The sequence below is a fragment of the Osmia bicornis genome, chromosome 15 (genome assembly GCF_907164935.1).
Source record: "Osmia bicornis bicornis chromosome 15, iOsmBic2.1, whole genome shotgun sequence".
Taxonomy (NCBI): Eukaryota; Metazoa; Arthropoda; class Insecta; order Hymenoptera; family Megachilidae; genus Osmia; species Osmia bicornis.
In genome coordinates, this window is record NC_060230.1 from 4589591 (window position 1) to 4608728 (window position 19138).

The 19138-nt window shown below is 37.7% G+C and overlaps 1 protein-coding gene across 2 annotated transcripts in view; it reads right to left on the bottom strand.

The window, feature by feature from the left end:
• Positions 1–3121: 3121 nt before the first annotated feature.
• Positions 3122–19138, bottom strand: part of LOC114875335 — a 55144-nt gene continuing 39127 nt past the window's right edge. The window contains exons 3-7 of one of the 2 annotated variants that reach the window (XM_029185492.2): positions 13507–13738; positions 12974–13441; positions 12332–12633; positions 10934–11189; positions 3122–8591 (exon numbers count right to left, since the gene is read on the bottom strand). In XM_029185492.2, the coding sequence (XP_029041325.1) occupies positions 6237–8591; positions 10934–11189; positions 12332–12633; positions 12974–13234 (3174 nt within the window). In that variant the 5' untranslated portion in view covers positions 13235–13441; positions 13507–13738 and the 3' untranslated portion in view covers positions 3122–6236. Of the gene's footprint in view, positions 8592–10933; positions 11190–12331; positions 12634–12973; positions 13462–13506; positions 13739–19138 lie in introns of both variants that reach the window. The other variant, XM_029185493.2, reaches the window with a different exon arrangement.

The following is a 19138-nucleotide window of genomic DNA, read 5'->3' on the forward strand; positions in this document are numbered from 1 at the left end:
AAAAGAAAGTGTATTGTGAAATCGGAGGGTCATCCGACTTCTCTACGTTTTTAAACTCGAAATCTATATATGTAAATATGTACAAGAAAACCCTATCCTGAGCTAAGGCATAAAATACACAAAAAAACAATTTGCACGATTATCATTGTATAAAATGATACAGTGATATTCGTGGGTCACTATGCTCGCTCAAAAAATAAAAATTACAACCAATTCCCGTGTCGCTACGGACCATTCGTCCTACGACATGATGGGAACCGGAGGAACTTTAAAGCATGCGACTCACCGATCGTTGACTTGCACCACTGCACTCGCCACGCATCTTAGATTGATCTATGATTGATCCATAGCTCGTCAAAGAAACGGTACCCCCAGTGGCAAAGCACTCATCTGAAAGCATAAAAATCACGATTCTTGAACGATATATGTTTTCTCTCAATTTGTTGTAGTTAATATGCTAATACATAGGATAATTCAAAAATATGCATGCAAAACTATAAGGGAATAACTACACCATAAAACACGGTAAAACACATGCAAATAAATACATCCCAAAACACATGAAGATCAAAACCATAGAACACCATAAAATATTTGCAAAATTGTAGTAAAACACATAGGGTACCACTCCATAAAATCTACTAATAAATCCGTATAAATATGCCAAAACACAAAGGGTACTACTCCATAAAACCCACTAATAAATCCGTATAAATATGCCAAAACACGTAGGGTACCACTCCATAAAACCCACTAATAAAACCGTAAATATATGCCAAAGCACATAGGGAACCACACCATAAAACACAATAAAGCACATGCAGGTACATAGGGTACCACACCACACGGCACACTAATGCACTTGTATAAAAATGTCAGAACACATGGATGACCACACCATAAAACGCACTAATATATCCGTATAAATATTCCAAAACACATGGGAAACACTATAGGAAACACCATAGGTACACACAATAACACTTGTGGTAATACACTGATAAATTCATGCACGAATATCCATGGTGTCAACCCGTACCGGTATATGTTTGACAGCTCGATCCGTATCATTCGGCGGTCGCGATAAGACTGACTAGATTTGACCTCTCTTCAGGTCGCGCTTGTACATACCTGCGCGCGCCGCGCGCAATCAAGCATGACGCTCCGCTTTACCGGTTCCGGTGAATATCTATTTGATATTTGTTAATATTTGTTTAATAATTATTTTATATTTTACAATTGTTTATTAATCAAATTATTGTTAAATCTATTTAAATTGTTTATTTCTTTACATTTCCGCGTGGGTATATTGCAAAATTTTGTTTAATTATTCTATTAAAAATTATTTAATTATTATTTTTAATTTTACAATTGTTTATTAATCAAATTATTGTTATATCTATTTAAATTGTTTATTTCTTTAATTTTCGCGTGGGTATATTGCAAAATTTTGTTTGATTATTCTATTCAAATTTGTTTAATTACCATTTATAATTTTACAATTGTTTGTTAATTAAATTATTATTATATCTATTGAAATTTATTATTTTTATAACTTTTATACACGGATATCCAGTTTTTAATTTTTATACAATATTAAGAGGGTAGACACGGGTAATGCAGCGAGGTGACATTACCGGCAAAAATGGACCTATCTAGGAACAATTTATGAACTTTTATGATTGATTCTTATCGTAGCACACGATTCATAGAAATGTTTATATTACGAATAAATCAATGCAGGTGAATCCGATCCGCTATTTTCTTGGCCGTTGACAGACAGCAATTTCAATATTTTATAAGTTTTTGACGATTTGGATAATATAAGGGCCAGACTAATATTCTTTAGAGCCTCCTGAACACGTCCCTCAAATTTTTTTGCATTCTGTTTAGAAATGACGACGTAATTTGAGAACTCTCGTCGAGGGATTTTTCTAGAGATTGTCGGTAAAATTTTCAACGACAGCATCACTTTAAGCTGCAGTGGTAAAATATCGACAGCTTTTGATCATAGTTCAGCAGTTTACCGTCATATGGCGTAGGCAGTATGTTTTTTAATATCGTGCACTTCTTCTGGGCCTGTACTTACGGAGTTTCTTTCTTCTTATCTGTAAAAATCATTTGAATTATAAGTATCAGTAGTGGAAGTATTAAATTTACAGGATATTTACAGGATATGGAATCAGCATAATGTCGCTTTCTGAGAAATAATGATTTTCAAAACGACTATTTTTATAATGTGATAAGAACTCACATAAGATGATTGCTCTATCCAATTTTTTTTTATCTATAGTTGCAATTTTACATTATCGACTCAGCTATAATGATTGCACTGGATGTCACTATAAGACCGATTCATATGTATCCATTGCTCTAGTAACATTTCCAAACGGAAATGACGTTTAACATCCATCAACTCGTTTCTAGGGATTTTTCTAGGGTCTGTCGGTAAAGTTTTCGACGATATCAAGTGTTCGACAACAAGTGGAAAAATTTTGGGAGTTCATTCTGGAAGTCAAAATAAAATGATAATTAAGAATGATAAAGTAGCGTTCACGGTTTTGATTTTTAATTATTAACGTTAAAAAATTCGAGTGAAAAACGCCTACAATCGGCAACCTGTACAGCACCGATGATTGAACGCGGAATCAGTAGGGGCGTGTACAGTCATAGACAATAGTCTATTCAACACTATTGGCACTGACTGTACGTGCCCCTACTGATACTGCGTTTAATCGTCGATGCTGCGCAGGTTGCCGGTTGCAGGCGCTTTGCACTCGAATCTTTTAATATTAATAACTAAACTAAAAAACAAAACCACGAACACTATTTTATCATTTTTGACTTTCGACTTATTTTGACCCCCAGAGTGATTTCCTAAAATTGTTCCACCTGTCGTCGGACACCCTGCATTGCTATCTTTGTAAATAATAATTTTCAATAATTTAAAAAATTAAAAATAATCATTTGTTATTTCACACATTAAGAGTAAACATTGTATCCAACTCTGTAATACAAAATTTATTTTTTATTTCACACATATCATAAGGGGTTTGGTTTGATTCGTGTATCATTGTACGTACATTCTTCCAATTAAACGATGAAACAGAATACTGTTACGTGAAACTATAAGTTACGATGTTTTTATTTGAACATTTCGATATCTACAAAGAACAATAAAATACTATTTTCATAAAAATATATCAGTACCTCTCGCTCCAACAAACGTTAGTTCTTCTTTGTACAGAAGCCTAGCTTCGAGTATACCATAAAGCGCTGTAAACCATAATACAACGTCGAACGCGCAAGAATAAACAGAGATATTTTTCTTTTTATTTTTATATATATTTCTGTTCCTCCATGATTTATACGAATGGAAGACACGTCGTAGAAACGAATCGCCTGTAAGGAATTAAAATACGAAACCTGTGTTTTTCATTTATTATCGTACATATAATTAATAAATTGATTGTACATCGTTTACAGTCGTTAACACAGTAGGTAAAGCGTTTATTTTCAGGTAGGTGGCGTTCGATTTTGAATAACAATTTTAACGATATCCAGGAGAAAATACAAATTACAAACTCTCTTCGAATGGTTAATGAATGATTTCGAAAGATCATTTATATTATACAGTACTGTCTGAGTTTGGTAAATGATACGCGCACACGTACTAAAAAATACCGTAGATGTATGACGAAAATAAGTTCGCCTCACGAATCTATGTATAAAAGTAGTTTTCAACATTTAATTGGCATTCAGTGATTTTTAAGGGACAAACCTATGAGAGTCCCGTGACAGTTGTTAGGAATCCTGTAACTAGCCAAGCGACTTTTACAGCGATGCGATATAAAAAATTAGAGACTTCTGATAGAATCTGTCCGTGGAACAATTTCATAAGTCAGACAATCGGTATCTGAATTAGATCACCGAGGTATTATAAAAGAACAGTAATTAATTACGTGCTACGAGTCGAGGACTAACGACGCGAATTAGAGCTCATTATATTGAAAATTTTTGGTCCTTACGTTCCCTCTACTATATAATTCACTTAAATAAATTACATCTCGCACAATCTATAATAATCCGACTGTTCGTCGAAGAAGACGTAATGTTGGAACAACGATTCTCCGTCGTTAATTTTATCCTACAAATATCTACAATCTTTACACAATTATCCCGAAGAAATTGAATGAGTTAGTGTACTGCCTCGAAACGTTGATTTTTCGAAAATCGAGGATGAAATTGATTTCGTTCTTCCGCGAAAGAAAGTGGTGAAAAACATTGAAAATGCGACAAAAATGAATTCGCGAAAACCCGTTTCGCGAAACGTTTATTCATTCATCCATGCTTAATTAAACCAGTCGTAGTCGAGCAAATATACAAGCGATTAATGTTCTTTTAAATTGACAAATAAACATTCCAGCAGAAATTAATTCATACGTAGAATTGCTTGTCTGGAAGCTAAAAGTAAATTAAAAATTTTCTTAGCCATTTGTAACTACCCTTTAATTTTTGCTGGGATTACAGATTTGCTATGAAAATTGTAATAAACTCATTGATCTTTCTAAATGGAACGACATATTTCAAATTATACATAAAATTAAATAAATAAATTTTTATTTTTATCACATTTCTTCATTTTTTTGGACGAATATTTTTATCCCAAAAGCATTCTTCATTTTTTGCCATATTTTTTGGTAGGTTTTACCACTATGCGACGGGTAGTCCATTACGAAGTTTGTCGTGTGCGTTAAATTAAAATGGATGTGGTTACGCGATCGATCGTGACTAGAAATGAAAGAGTAGAACATAACTGAAAGAATCCAAAGGACAGATTTCGTTGGTTGTGCAAAAACAAGTACCATTTGTTATCGTTTCCTTAATTTTTCATCCGCGTACGTGGATTGTACGGCATCTCTGAGATCACGAGAAAACTTTGTTCGCCTGCAAATTATCAAGTTTAATCAGGTACACAAGCTGTAGTCCATAATTTACTAACTTTGTTCTGTTTTTCTCAGGGAATATCCTGCGTAATTCGTTCCAAAGCCTCGGAATAGACTAAAAATTCCTTAAAAACTCTCCTAAATACAATTTAGGCAATCATATGTAAATAAAAATCAGGCTATCTCGATATATTCAACGTTTTCAATAGCGAGTACACTGTGCCAGTAAAACGATTAACCTTTAAATAGCGGAATCTGGGTCAATAGAGACCCAAACTTACAGAACATACTCAAGGATACGCAAGGATAATTGTTAAAATAACAATGTAAAGTTTAGAAAATGAAAATTGAGGCTTTCTCCATGGTCCGCCCTCCGAGGGTCAACTTAATCATTTACACTTGTCATCGTTCCTTCCCTGGCAATATGAATTTTTCATTTATATCGTGTCAAGTATACCAATACATACTTATACTACGATGTTAATCCTAAGACTCCTCAGAATTTTAATTATTCTAGATGAAAAAAGAATTTTTAGAACGAAATTTTAATTAAAAGTATAACACCTTTGCTTGTAATTAATTAAATTCGTCATATAATCTTACGACATGCATGGTTTGTAATAATAGATATTATTTTCTAATAAAAAAAGAAAGTGATCTATCATGAATAAATTTCTATCTGAATGTTGATATTAAACGCATTAATCAAGCTGTAAATTAGTAAACGCTTATTCTGCAAATTCATTCGCTCGTGAATAACTGTTCTGCAGGAGTCAAATGATTAATTATCGTTAAAGCTACCGTTATACAGTTTCCCTTCTTACGCGATCGTTCTATGATCCCTCTAAAGACACGTCGTACTATCACAGTCCAACTTGAAGATTCGCTTCCATCGTTTCACGTTAACCTATGATTCTTTTTTTTTTCTCAGTACCTTCCCTTAACCCTTTCGCTATGCTTCCTTTGATAAACACTTTTAACGCGTCAACATAAATAAAACGATATCCTTCGTAAATCTATATTTGCAATAAGGTAACGTCGCAAATATGTTTCCAAGTATCACGAAACAATGGGGAGTTCCAGGTAACCCTTAGCAGCGAAAGGGTTAAACAGGTTAGACAGAGCAATTTCTTCAGCAGGCTCTCGAACTGTTATATAAAAATACAGACGCGACGTAATCGTATCACTTTAAATACAACGAGCTACATGGTAAAAAGAGTTCAACGAACCAGTCCTTTGGATGATTCCATCATCCCCGTTAAATAAACCCTTCAGACCAGATCCAGAATTCTACACCCGAACACCGACACCATTGTCACCTTTGATCTCCGATACAAACTCGAAGGTGGGTGTACAAATTTCGGTTGGCGTAGGAATAGCCAGGGGTGCCAAGCGTGGGTTCTTCTTCATGGACGTGTCCTTCAGGATATAATCCGCCCCCGTCTTGACTTTCAATCTACTTCGATGTAAGGACGGTTCTAATCGCAAGATGCAAGACCTGGTCGACAGGGATCTGTTACGAAACACAGCCTCCGTAGATTTACTCTGCAGCTCAGCCTCGATGGCCGACCTCTTCGGGTTGATCGTCGACGTCGAGTCGTACGGTGACGACGTGTCTCGTTCGGAGTCCGGCGTGAATATGGACTCGTCGTTCTCCTCGAACGAGGTGAATATCTCGGAATCAGGTACGGAAGGTGCGCTGAAGAAGGACTCTCTCAAGGACGAGGTCAACGCGTCGGGACACATGAAAGGATCCAAGGAAGTGAGATCGTTTAGGTCGCTGCCACTGTTACACACTTGGAAATTATTCACGGAGTACGATGAGGGAAACGATTGATGATCCGTCACCACGTTGGACAACACTTCTTGACTTCTCGACGACTCGGACCATTTCGAGTCCGACGGTCTTCTGGAGCTGAATCTCGTCGAATCGTGTTCGGTGAAGATCGGTTCCGGTAGTCTTCCTTCTCTGCATCTCTCGGAGTTCTTCAACAGAGCCTCGAATAGATCGATAGGCTCCATCGATGCTAGCTGACCCGGGGGTGTTACATTGTTCGAGGAGGTCTCGTGACTAGATTTATCTTTGGAGTGTTCGTTTTCCTCGCTGAAATCCTCGATGTTCAGCAAGACGGATGGTATCACAGGATCCGAGTGTCTAACCGGACTCCTCCTGTTGCCCAACGGGGATTTCGAGCGATCTATATTAACGGAAGGCTTCGACGTTTCCGTGTTCCTCGCGTCCTCCTCCTCCAGCGAGGCTAGAGGAAGAGGATCGATAGGACTCGGTGGTTCCGAGTGTATCGCGGGTACAGCCAGAGTTTCCATTACTTTGTAAGGTTCCAACAGCCTTACGTGGCTCATCGGTTCGATGGTATTGATCGATTCGGAATGTTTCAGTATCTCCAGGTTTCTTCTGATCTGTAACACCATGGAAGGATCCGCTCTCGATTCCGTCGTATTAACGAGATTAGCTAATTTGTTCGAGATGATCGTCATGTGTTTAGGCGATGTCTTTTGTCTTGGACTGTTCAATAGACTGGACCTCGCGCTGTCCGGCGTTGACGGCGACGTGTAACTATTCTGAAGCCTCAAATTCAAGTTTGGACTAGTTCGATCGAAGCTATTATTGATCTTCACTCGGGGACGTGGGTGCATCTGGAACCTCTTATGACTTTCCAACTGTCTGGACAGCATAACGTGTTTAGCCAATCCACCTTCGCATCTGCTGTGATCCAAGTTTTGCACGGAATATCTATGAGTATCCGTCACGTTTCTATCGCTTGGAAGTCTTAGAGTTACTTCGGAAGAGAGACCGGTCGCTGCTTTGATATTAGAATCTGACATGGAGCAGAGATTCGAGTTCCTTCGTTTGCTGGCCACAGGACTCAGGGTGTCGTTAAATTCTTTGGCATGCACCAGAGGACTATCGGCGCTCAACACTGGATCCGACATGGTGTTCATCTGAGTAGCCTTCAAGGTACCATCGGTCTTCAAATTTTGATAAGAGGTAAACTTTGGTTCGGATGGTTTCGAGAAATTTTTACTCGTTAGCCTCTTGTGATTCAACCTTCTCAGGTGTCTGATCTTGTTAAACGTCGGATCCAACAGGTACTTGATGTTCTTGATCTTATCTATATTGTGATTCGAATCGATCATGTGATTCCGATCGATTATATACTTTAGATCCAACATTTTCGTCAAATCGTGGATGTCTTCTTCGACGATGTCCTCTTGGTTGCTACCCGACGATGTACGATCGACGTTTCTCTCCGGAGAGATGTCGGTGTGCCTGGCGGATACCTCGAGGCATCTTCTACTCGCGTATAAATTGCTGTTTTGCTTGGCGGCGAAACAATCCTCCACGGGATGCCGTCTAGCCTCGTTGCTGTTATTCACTTCGGCTAATTCCATGTTGGTGTTCGAGCCCCGCCTCATCGGGGAGCAACCGTAACGACTGGGCGTCACGCCGAACAACGCGACCAACTCCTCGGTGATTTTTCCTGCCGCCACCCTCATTTCGCCGTGATGGAAAGCATAAATCCACGGGTTTACGCCGCTGTGAGCCATGATGGGTAGACCGAGCCACACCACTGTCCATTCGGAAAGGATATTGGTACCGCAGAAAATATCCAACAGCATGCAAGTCTGCAACAAAAATTTGTCACCTGTTAGAGGGATTACCTTCTACTTTTGTAGAATAATATTAAAAAATCGTTCGTATTTAATAATAAATTGTCAATGTCAGTAGATTATTCTGTCTCCTTCGATTCATCCACGTGGCTGATTCGAAGCGATGTATACAGAGGATGAATCGTTATATACGTGTCAGAGTAATATGTACCCTAGGACATCAGCTATTTGTCTTAACTTCCACTTAATGAACGTTTGTGGCACGAACACGAGACCAAAATCTATGTGCATTTGGCATTCGGTTGTTTTCATCCTGGCACGAAACATGGAAATGGTGAGGGTTATGAATCTCCTTTGATGCAGACAACCGAACCAAGACACCTAATTCCTTTCACGGATGGAAATACTACCCTTTCAAGTTTCGATGTGTGTATTTGCATGTAAATTATGATGGTGGATATCGTGATACAGAATTTGTCCTTTCGAGCAAATACCGGTAAATTAATACGATGTAACACGTACGGTAGTGGAAAATTTTAACAATGACAATCCACGATAATATTCATGATTTTTGAAAAAATTTCTAATAGCCTGAAATAAAATAATTGAGAAATCATGATATCTTTGATTGACAGTAGGTCAGCTAAATTATTTTGAATGGAAATGAGGCTTGATAATGAATATTTGTATCGCTGGAAACTGGGAAAGTAGGTCGAAATAAACATTATAAATGTATGAACATAATTGTAAACAGTAGGGAATATTACGGTGATGGAAATTTAATTATTATCATTTAATAATTTGTCACGGTGGATCTCTGTAAAATTAATTGGTACGTAAAAAAATCAATTAACCGGTGTCCGTTCGTTTGCGATACAAGGAAATTCTTTGTAATTGTCGTCGTCGCCAAGTTTTTCCAGGAAAGCAAAGAGAGAAAAGCTTTTCCACGAGTTTCCTCGATGCTCGACTTTTTTCTACACTGCTCCGTTAGCGAACATCCGGTTCCGCGACAACTTCTTCCCTACCGTAATTTTGAAAGTTACGTCGTTTTTCACCCTTCGGTTACGCGAAACTTTCCCTTCGACGGGGATGGATAAGGATGCGTCTTGAAAACTTCGTCATCGCTTCGATTCTGATAGTATTAAATCGGTTACCAACGAGCTCAGCTTTTCTAAACTAAATTTATCATTCCTACCTCAGCAGGTGAATAAAATATTATTCTGCTGTGATTTTATATTTTATGTAACCTCTAGTTTCTGTTCCTTTGTTTGAAAACAAAATCGAACGAAATTATGATTCGATTATTCATATTCGAATCTAATTGAAATTTTAATTGAACTGAAACAAGCTTTTAGTGTTATTTATATTTGTTGAAGTAGAACTCGAGTTCAAAGGCAATATTTAATGATTAATTTTAATATCAAATGATTTAATATTCATTTTGTTTATACTAAAATTAAGAAAATGATTGATTCCAAAAGCAACCGTAGAAAACATAAATAAAATCATGTAACAATTTTCAATTATCTTTTTCGGAATCTCTCATGGCGCGTGTAAGCTATTTGTTCCCATAACATGTTTCTGTCTTCTTTATATATGTACTACCATAAGAAATATAGTCCGAGAAGGTGGCCATATACGGTTTCAGTATGCACGTCGCGTTATTGTTACATTTTATATCAGAGAGAGCAACGAGCATTGCTCTGGAAAAAGTAGAATGGATGTAGCATACGTCCGACGCGCTAGTAGTGCAAGCGTAATAATAGTCAGACACAGTTAAAGCGCGCTAGTACATAGAAGAGTTTACTCACTGCGGTCTATATTTCATATGAGGCTATTAGTTTTCTAATGCATATAAATGTTGATGTTAAAGCACTTGCAGTATTTTTATAGCAAATTTTATGCTTCTATTTTAAAATTAATTTTAAATAATTTAATAAATATGTAATAATTTATTTAAGATATAGATGTGATTTGTTTATATATGTATATATATATTAATTAAAAAAATAATCTAAATAATCTAAATAGTTTGAAAAAATTATTAGTATATTTAATTGGGAGGATTTTTAAGGAAAACTGATTGAAGGATGTTAACTTCCGTTCATGAAAGTCTTCGCATATTAAACCAAAAAACATTCTTACATACTATTAAAGTTGTTTTTGTCACTCGGAAATATAATTATCAAAGGAGAATAATATAAACCACAAAATTAAGATTGGGGCTCTCTCCATGGTTCGCCGTCCTAGGATTAAGGTTGTCTAATCCCTTAAGTAAACTGACATTGTAACAAGGGTAAATACACGAATGGTCCTGGCATAAGCTATAGTAATTCACAATTATAAAATCAACTCACCTGGAAGGGAAGCCAGAGGATAAGGAACGCCCCCACTGTGACAGCCAAGGTTTGGCCGTAACGTGGCAATGGCAGGGTCTGCGTTTGATGCCTGAACGACAGTTCCACGGTATAAATGGCACGTGCGTGTGCACGTGCCACCAGGTACACGTACATGTAACAACCGAGAAGGACGAGTGCACTGGGCGCCCATACTGCAACCACCAGGAACACCCTCACAGGTGGTAGCACCGCCGCGCCGAATCTACAATTGCCACTGCAACATAAAGGAAATTAATACCGCTCGTTAGTCGGTTTCGTTATGCAACAACCACGATCTCGGTAACGTCTAATTAATTCGATTCTACGTTATTCGCCACACATTTAATATTTTCTCCATTGTTACCCTTTTTGAGAAGATATTTCATTTTTTTTTTGAACGAAGGGGAATGAAATCCCTTCGATCAACTTTATGACTAGGAAACTGTTATTACCAAGGCTGGAAACGGTTATGATTGAATTCTATGATTCGGAAAGTTGGGCTTAGGAACTGTCATCTAGTTTTACGATCCAATGGTTACGGTTGCTAAATCTCGTTATTCGAGGGTCGGTTTATCGAGCTACAACGACTTGGGGCTCCTTTTTATCAGGTTCTAATGATAGTGGAAGGTTCTCGCTATCAAACTCCACGCACCTTTACATAATACAATAAACCTTCGTCCATGGTAATTCTGTTTCCGCGTTTTGCAATTGTCTGCTAAACGTCCGAGTTACGTAAACTTGACTATGCAACGTTTGATGTTTGATGGATATAAAGAGATTAGATCATGCTTGTTACATTTACGCGAACGCAACACGTGTCCAAACCAGAGAGCTTGTTATTCGATGCCAGTTATACAATCATGCATGATCAATAGGATAGGTGAAAATCAAACGAGATCTTTCTTTTCAATTAAACGGATCGAGGAAGCTGATTTTCCTTGTTCGATTTAATTCAGAAGAAAGGAGGAAACTGATATACTTTTTCACAGATAAAATATAAGAGGATATCTTCCGAATCGAAACCAGCTATTGCTTAGTTTCGTTCTTCGATTCGTTCGTTTTATCTCTGTTTGAGGAACGTGACTACCGAGCAATTTGATTTTAACAATTTTCGTAATGTTTGTTGAATAGACTTCAGTTATCGTAGAGAATCGAGGAAGATACATGCGGTACGTGTCCCTGAATTTAATATTCCTGTTATCTTAGGAAAGATTCTAGTATGTTCTGGGGAAAATGGGAAGAAAAAAGAGTTTCTGTATATTGATTTCTCTTCGAATATTTGCAAGCGACTAGTTACGATTATTAAAATTTAATTTTTATTTTTTTTCTAATTTATCCAGAAAAAAATGAAAAAGTGAAGGTTTAAATTGGACTCACGTGTGCTGTTCGGTTTCACCGGTCACTTCGGCGTAGATCAAAGGCGAGAGGCCAACAGCGATCGCGTAGATCCAGAACACGGCGATGTATTTCTCAATGCTGCTGTGAGTGATGATGTTCTTGTACCTGAGGGGTTGTGCCAACGAAGTCAACCGATCCACGGCGATCGCTACCGTCACCAACACGCTCACACTGCATAGTGCAATGACAATGCAGTACGGTATGATGCACAACGTGGATACGCCATTTTCCGGTAGACCAGATAACTCGAGCTGCATTCCAAACGGCATGAAAACTCCGACCTGTTTTAAAAATAACACGATATCTGAATATGTAAGATTAACAAAATGTCACAGATGTTCGAAGCAAGATATTCTGAAGAATTTCCCATTGATAAGGAAGAATCACTTCTACTCTATTGATCGATTAGCTGATTAATTAAAATATTCTATTAGACGATCAATCTCGAGGAGCAACATAACACCCCAATCTCGATGGGGTCCCAATCAATCCCCTAAGGTTTCTCCAGAAAAGAATCAATCACGAGGATGATCGATGAAGAAATACCTTCGATAACGTTATATCGAAAGGATTTTTATTTTTCGAATGAAAGAAATTCAGATGGTATATAAAAATACTTACCCCAAAATCGCTGACTGCCAAAGAGACCAGCAAGTAATTGGATGCAGTCCTGAGCCTCTTGTACCTATAGAAGGCGGCCAAGATGATCGAGTTCCCGGTGACGGTGATCGGTGATAAAATGCAGACTATCGACACCGCTAAAACGACCGAGATTGGATTCGCGTCCAGATGCGTATCGATTTTGGTAACCGTCGGTATGAGAGTGGTCGTCAATTCCCCGGAAACGGTGGACGGCAGTGGGTCCGTGGCGGGCGTTGACATTTTAATTTCCAAGCAACCAAAGCCCCCTGTTTCCCCTTTGCCACTGACGTATTCAAGTAAGATTTCGCTCGTAAACGTGTCCCTCGTAGGACGACATGACGCGTCCGACCAGGGTGACGGAAATTCCGTGAAATTGCAATTAGTCGACGGTAGCCTGGTAATTTCGACGTACCACGCGATCCTTTCTCACGTCGATGAGAAAACGTTCTGCAAAACGACATCGATTCCTGTTAATTAACTAGTAATTAGAACATTAACTAAATTTTCCGTACCTTTCGTATTTCTACAAGGGTCGCCCAGTGCCATAGTAAAATTCGACTTCTCGTGTATCTTCTATTTCAATCGATGATAAATTCCACGTGAAACGAGCAGCTGTTTAAGACAAACGTTTGCTCGTCGGATTGGAAGCCGGAAATTCTTCGATTTCGATAACGCATTCAACCTTGCCACGTTTTCTTCATTCAATGTTTCACCGTATGCCCAGCCTCCTTTGCCTCCAACTTCCTGAAAACAAACATCGGGATTCGTTACAATTACCGTCCTCTAACGAAAACGCTTTTTACCGTTCGATAAATCAAGGATGCCAGGCGATTACGCGCAACAGCTGTTAGCAAGGCATGTTTATCGAACTTGGTGAACGCGTTTAGTATCTTGGGGAATGACTTTCCGGATACTGTAATTGCAGTGCTTCTACCTACACAGTTAATCTGTGCAGCATGTTCTCATTTGTACTCGGACATTGTTAATTTATTTCTTTTAATACGGATTTTCTGTCCTGAGATTAAAAGATGAATAACGAGAATTGTTTGAATCCACGAACGGCGGACCATGGAGAGTGCCCCTAGAATGGAATACTTTAGTGTAATTCTTTTCTAACGAAAAACAATTTTACTCAAATGATTCTGTTTTCAAAGATCACCGAACAGGTTTGCCTAATCTTGAGGGCAACGGTTTGCACTGTCGTTAAAGAAACGCTAAGTTCGCGTGCACAAAGGTGGCAGAGCGCTGGTTTATATTCAGCCGCACGTCTTCCATTATCAGGAATTTGCAATTCGGATGTGGACGGTGTTAACGTTTCCATAGACAAATGACCAGCGGCTGCGTTAACCGTTCAGAGGATTTCGAGCTTATCAAAATCAACGAACGAGCGATTTGCCGGCAACCGGAAGTTCCTTTCTTTCTCCCGAACCATGGAAACGTTTCATTAATTCAACCGTGGGAAAATGCAGCTACGTTTGGGACTGTTCTCTCCTACTGTTCGTCCATTAAATACCAGCTTCTCTCATATTTGGAAATTGAAATGAAGCTTCGACATTCCACGTCGAGGATGATGATTATTTAACACTGTTCGCGACGGGTGGACTATTGTAAAGTATATTGGATTATAAAGTATAACGAATATTCTCTTTGTATTTTGGAAAATTTAAAAAAAATATTGCATCGCAGATGCGCAAAACAAAAGCGTACGAATTTCTTTTGTAAGAGTATCTTTAATCATACTCCAGGTCTTGGAACGATATTGGCAATCGTTTCAGCCACCGTTGATGAGGTATTAAAGCAGCAAATAAAAAGATAATTCTCACGTGGACACTGAGTTATATAACGTCGTGATCGTTTCTTTCGAAGACGACGGTAAAAGACGATTCGATCGTAGGAGTTTTTACAAGCGACCAGCATTTCCACCACCTGTCTCGTAATTTCGATCCCGATTTCGTTCTTCTTATCTCTTTCCTTCCTACAGCTGTCAGTTTCGGTAATTTACGTAATCCTCTCGTCGGTTCAATAACGATTTGCCCGGTGACGCTGGCCTCTTTGCCATCGATCGAATTTAAAACAGCCTCCTTTCTCTCTTCGTTTCCACAGCCACCAAGTTTTATCTAGGATTTCCAGGAAATTTTTCCAGATTTTATGGACGACGCTTTCAAAGGGATTTTTTAACCCGGAGAATAATTCTCCTTTAATTTTTCTATCAACTTTGTAATATACCATCCTAGATGAAAATAGTTATTCATCGATGATTTCGCATTACTTCAACACCTTGCGCAAGGAAAATAGAAAAGAAAGAAGAATAATGAAAAAAAAGTGTCGCCATAAATCGTTCGAAGGGAAGCAACTTTTTAAAATATCCTCCAACAAGTTTTCCGAGAAACCCATTATATTCCCGGAGACAATGAAGCCTTTGAAACTAATGTCTTTTTAATATCGTCCTAGGATTGCTAATGTCAGGATATCTTCGAGAAAAATATCAAAAGAAATTGTTTACGCGATAAGACACTCTTAACCCTCGGACGGCGGACCATGGAGAGAGACTTAATATTAAAATTATTCTTCCAACATATGAAACCTTTTCGGAAGTTTGGGTTACGATCGACCCAGGATCCACCTTTTAAGGGTTAATTCGTTCGTCCTCGATTTCCGGCTTAACCGAAAATCGTCCGAGTTCGATACCCTTAGTTCCTGAAAATTCTGCAACTTCTTCCTCGTTCACTTAGCGAATTTCCTGTTCCTGTTTTACGCGAAGAAAAACGGCATTCGCGGATGTGGGTCGTTTTCGCGTCTCTGATTTCGTTATTCGAATGACGCAGAGCGCTTACCCGATCGAGTGAACCATGCACTCTGGCATGGCTAATGGTCTATTAGATCGCCTTTTGTTTCGCTACCGGTGCATTTTTATCAGCTGCAGCTTCATTCAAAGTCTTTGATGGAATATTCTCGCAGGGCACGATGCTTAACGTCCTCGTTGAAGCGTGGAAAAATTACGCGAATTAGACTAGAAGTTAGTCCTCCGTTAATCTTCGCGATTACAGCAAAAGATTACTTATGAATCTTTTCAATTTTTGCAATTTAAAGTGTTAGATATCGTACACATTCGAAGTACTATTTTTCAACGTGTAAATTGGAAAATTATTAATTTTTCACTTTGAAAGTTACGAAAAAAGCAGTGATTTCCTTTTTAAACACGAATATTTTCATCTCCAGGATCAACGTGCTTTCTTCCTCTGTCATTGTCCACGAATTTCCGGTTTCTTTTTTCAGGCTCAGTGGGACAAAACTTTACAAAGGGAGTCCCGGAACCAATCACGAACATAGAAAATGAATTTCTCTTCCGAGAAAGAGCAACAGTGCAAAAGATTGGCATCAGATCGTTCGCCTTCCTGGCAGCACTTTTTGATCCCGGCCTGGATACCGTTTCGATTTCCGATATAAGCGACTCGGTTTGATTGGAAATGTTCGATAATCAACTTTGAAATTGAACATTTGATTCAGCTGGTCGCCGATTCTGCAGACAGTCGGTCCATTTCTCCTTCCATTTTTTTTCGCTGCCTTTTCTCACGATTCAATTACTTCGACGATCGTGGATTAATTCCGAATACTGTGATTACAATATAACATTCTATTATTGTTGTAACGTAGGTTTAACTATCCGATAAATCGATGAACTTTCAATAGAGTACAAATTTAATTTCTAACGTCATAGTTTTATATTGAAAGCAATCTCAATTCTGTGAAGCGAAACCGATGATCATCGTGAGATACTTGAATCGTAAAATTAAATTATAAATTATGACACCCTGATTTTATCCAGGCGGTGGATAAATTGTTTCAATTTTAAAAGGTGCTTAATGTCATCAGAATCCATTTAAACGATGCTATGAAAGTTACATAGCGTGGAAAATTTAACGATCCCTGGAAAATTTATAGAGATCCAGGAGTGTTAATAGGTAACGATACTCAATTTTCGCGGGAAGCTAGGAATATGGATCAGTTAAAAGGTAATACATGTTCGACGGAACACCATATGGCGATATCGTCGTTGGACATCGCCTTATGCAGGTGAATAAATTATTATTCATTCTTGAACAATTCATTACATATTTGAAATGTGAAATATATTTCATTGACTGTTTTCAAAAAATAAAATAAAAATATTTTATAAGCTATTTATTTCTTTAACATTAGACCTTCGTATGCATTTACACAGGATGTTCTAAAGAATCGATCTATATGAAAAAACAATGTTGACCTTCTATTTACAAATAAACTATTAACATTAGATTATATCTCCCTTAGAAAGAAGCGAGTTATTCAGCTGGTCCCACGAGACGAGATACTCATTTGAACTACTCATTAGAAATGTTGAAATGAAACACAACATGGAACCTCCCTCGGCACACGAGTGAAAATGGTTAAATTAGTAAACCAAACAAGTTGTCCACCAGTTAATTAAGAGCCGATCAGGTCGAATATAAAACGAGATTCGATAGCGAATTATACGCAATGAACCGGGTCGATTTTAAACGGAATAAGCTTAAAATTGATTTGCGAATTGAACAAGTCCCGGTATCGTTCAACGTTGTACGATGAGATTTATTCGCGGAAAAATACCAATAGAGGATTAATTTGATTTCACGCGAACCTCGCGGTAGCAGGAAATTATCGAACGACGATAGTATGTCAAGGTTCCAGGAAATATTCGTTTTTGAAATGTTTTTATTAATATTCGATGGATATGCTTTTCCATGGTCGTAAAATTTCGATATAAAGTGACGCATGTTTTTTATAGCATTTCGTCATTGATGGAATTTTTCAAAATTTAGGTCGTCTTTTTTCCCTCTAAATTTCATAACTGCATCGATATGTCCACGCTGCTTGACCTATTTCAATATTTCGCATCAAAGGGTTAAGAGAAAGATAACAGATTACATCTACGCGTGTTATACAATTTCATCTGTTCGATTTATGGCTGGTATGAATATTCAATTCCAGTCGTAACGTATTGCTAATCAACCTGCCCTTGTATCACGAATATATCACCTGACGAATTTGCAATTCATTTTACGCTGGGGGAAATTACCGTTCCGCTTCTCTCGTCCTTTTCACTCGGATGATGGAGCGATGCTGGTTACGTGGTCGTAACAAATTACATTAAGCGCGTTAATTGTTCAGTCCCTGGTTCACTGTATCTCAATATGAAATTACACTATGTGTAAGAATATTATAATAAAGACCACATCAGATAGATTTTTATGGAAAATAAGACGATAAGACTTCAGAATTCTTTTTTATATTATGAAAATTATTAACTCTCGGATGGCGGACCATGGAGAGAGCCCCAATTTTAATTTCATTCTGTATACTACATATTATCATCATTTCCTAAGCTTAATTTACTTATTTTTCATTTAAAAGCTAGTCAAGTTCAGTATCAATTGGTTCTACCGTTAGATTTCTTAAGAGATATGATCTTAAGTAGTATAAGTACATCATTGGTCAGACGAAGCTGGAAACTTCATAAAAATCAATATGTGACACGTGCGAACGATTCAGAATTCTGAGAATGTGGTGCAAATAATTTAGATTGCTCTAAATTTGTACGATCTGATAAAGATTTCATAGGGTAAGTTATAAATTGTCCTGGTTCGGTAGAAATATTTCCGGGCTATCTATGGGACCCGACAGAAACAATTCCTGATCCATCGAATTTGATACCAATTCCAATTCCAGTACCATCGGGTATCATATAAACGACTTTAGATTTATGAATTCCAATACAGACTTGTATCACTGGATACACAGAATTTATGGGATCTTGAATCTTTGAAACCCAATGCAGATATTTCGGAATTAGATCCACGTATGCGGAACTCTACATTCAAGAGACCATTAAATTTCATAAAATCTTAAATAAACTTTCCGGTGTTCAATTCGAATTCTCAGGTGAAAAGAAAAAGAATTCTGAATTAGGAGATTATTTTCCATTTCAAAACGCTTACCGCAACATTTTTTGCATTAATTTAAAATAAATTGTATCTAAAATACAGAACTAAAAAGATGAATAAAAAGAATATTTCCAACCAATTCTCTTTAATATTGGGTTTCAAATTATGCAGATAAAATTCATTT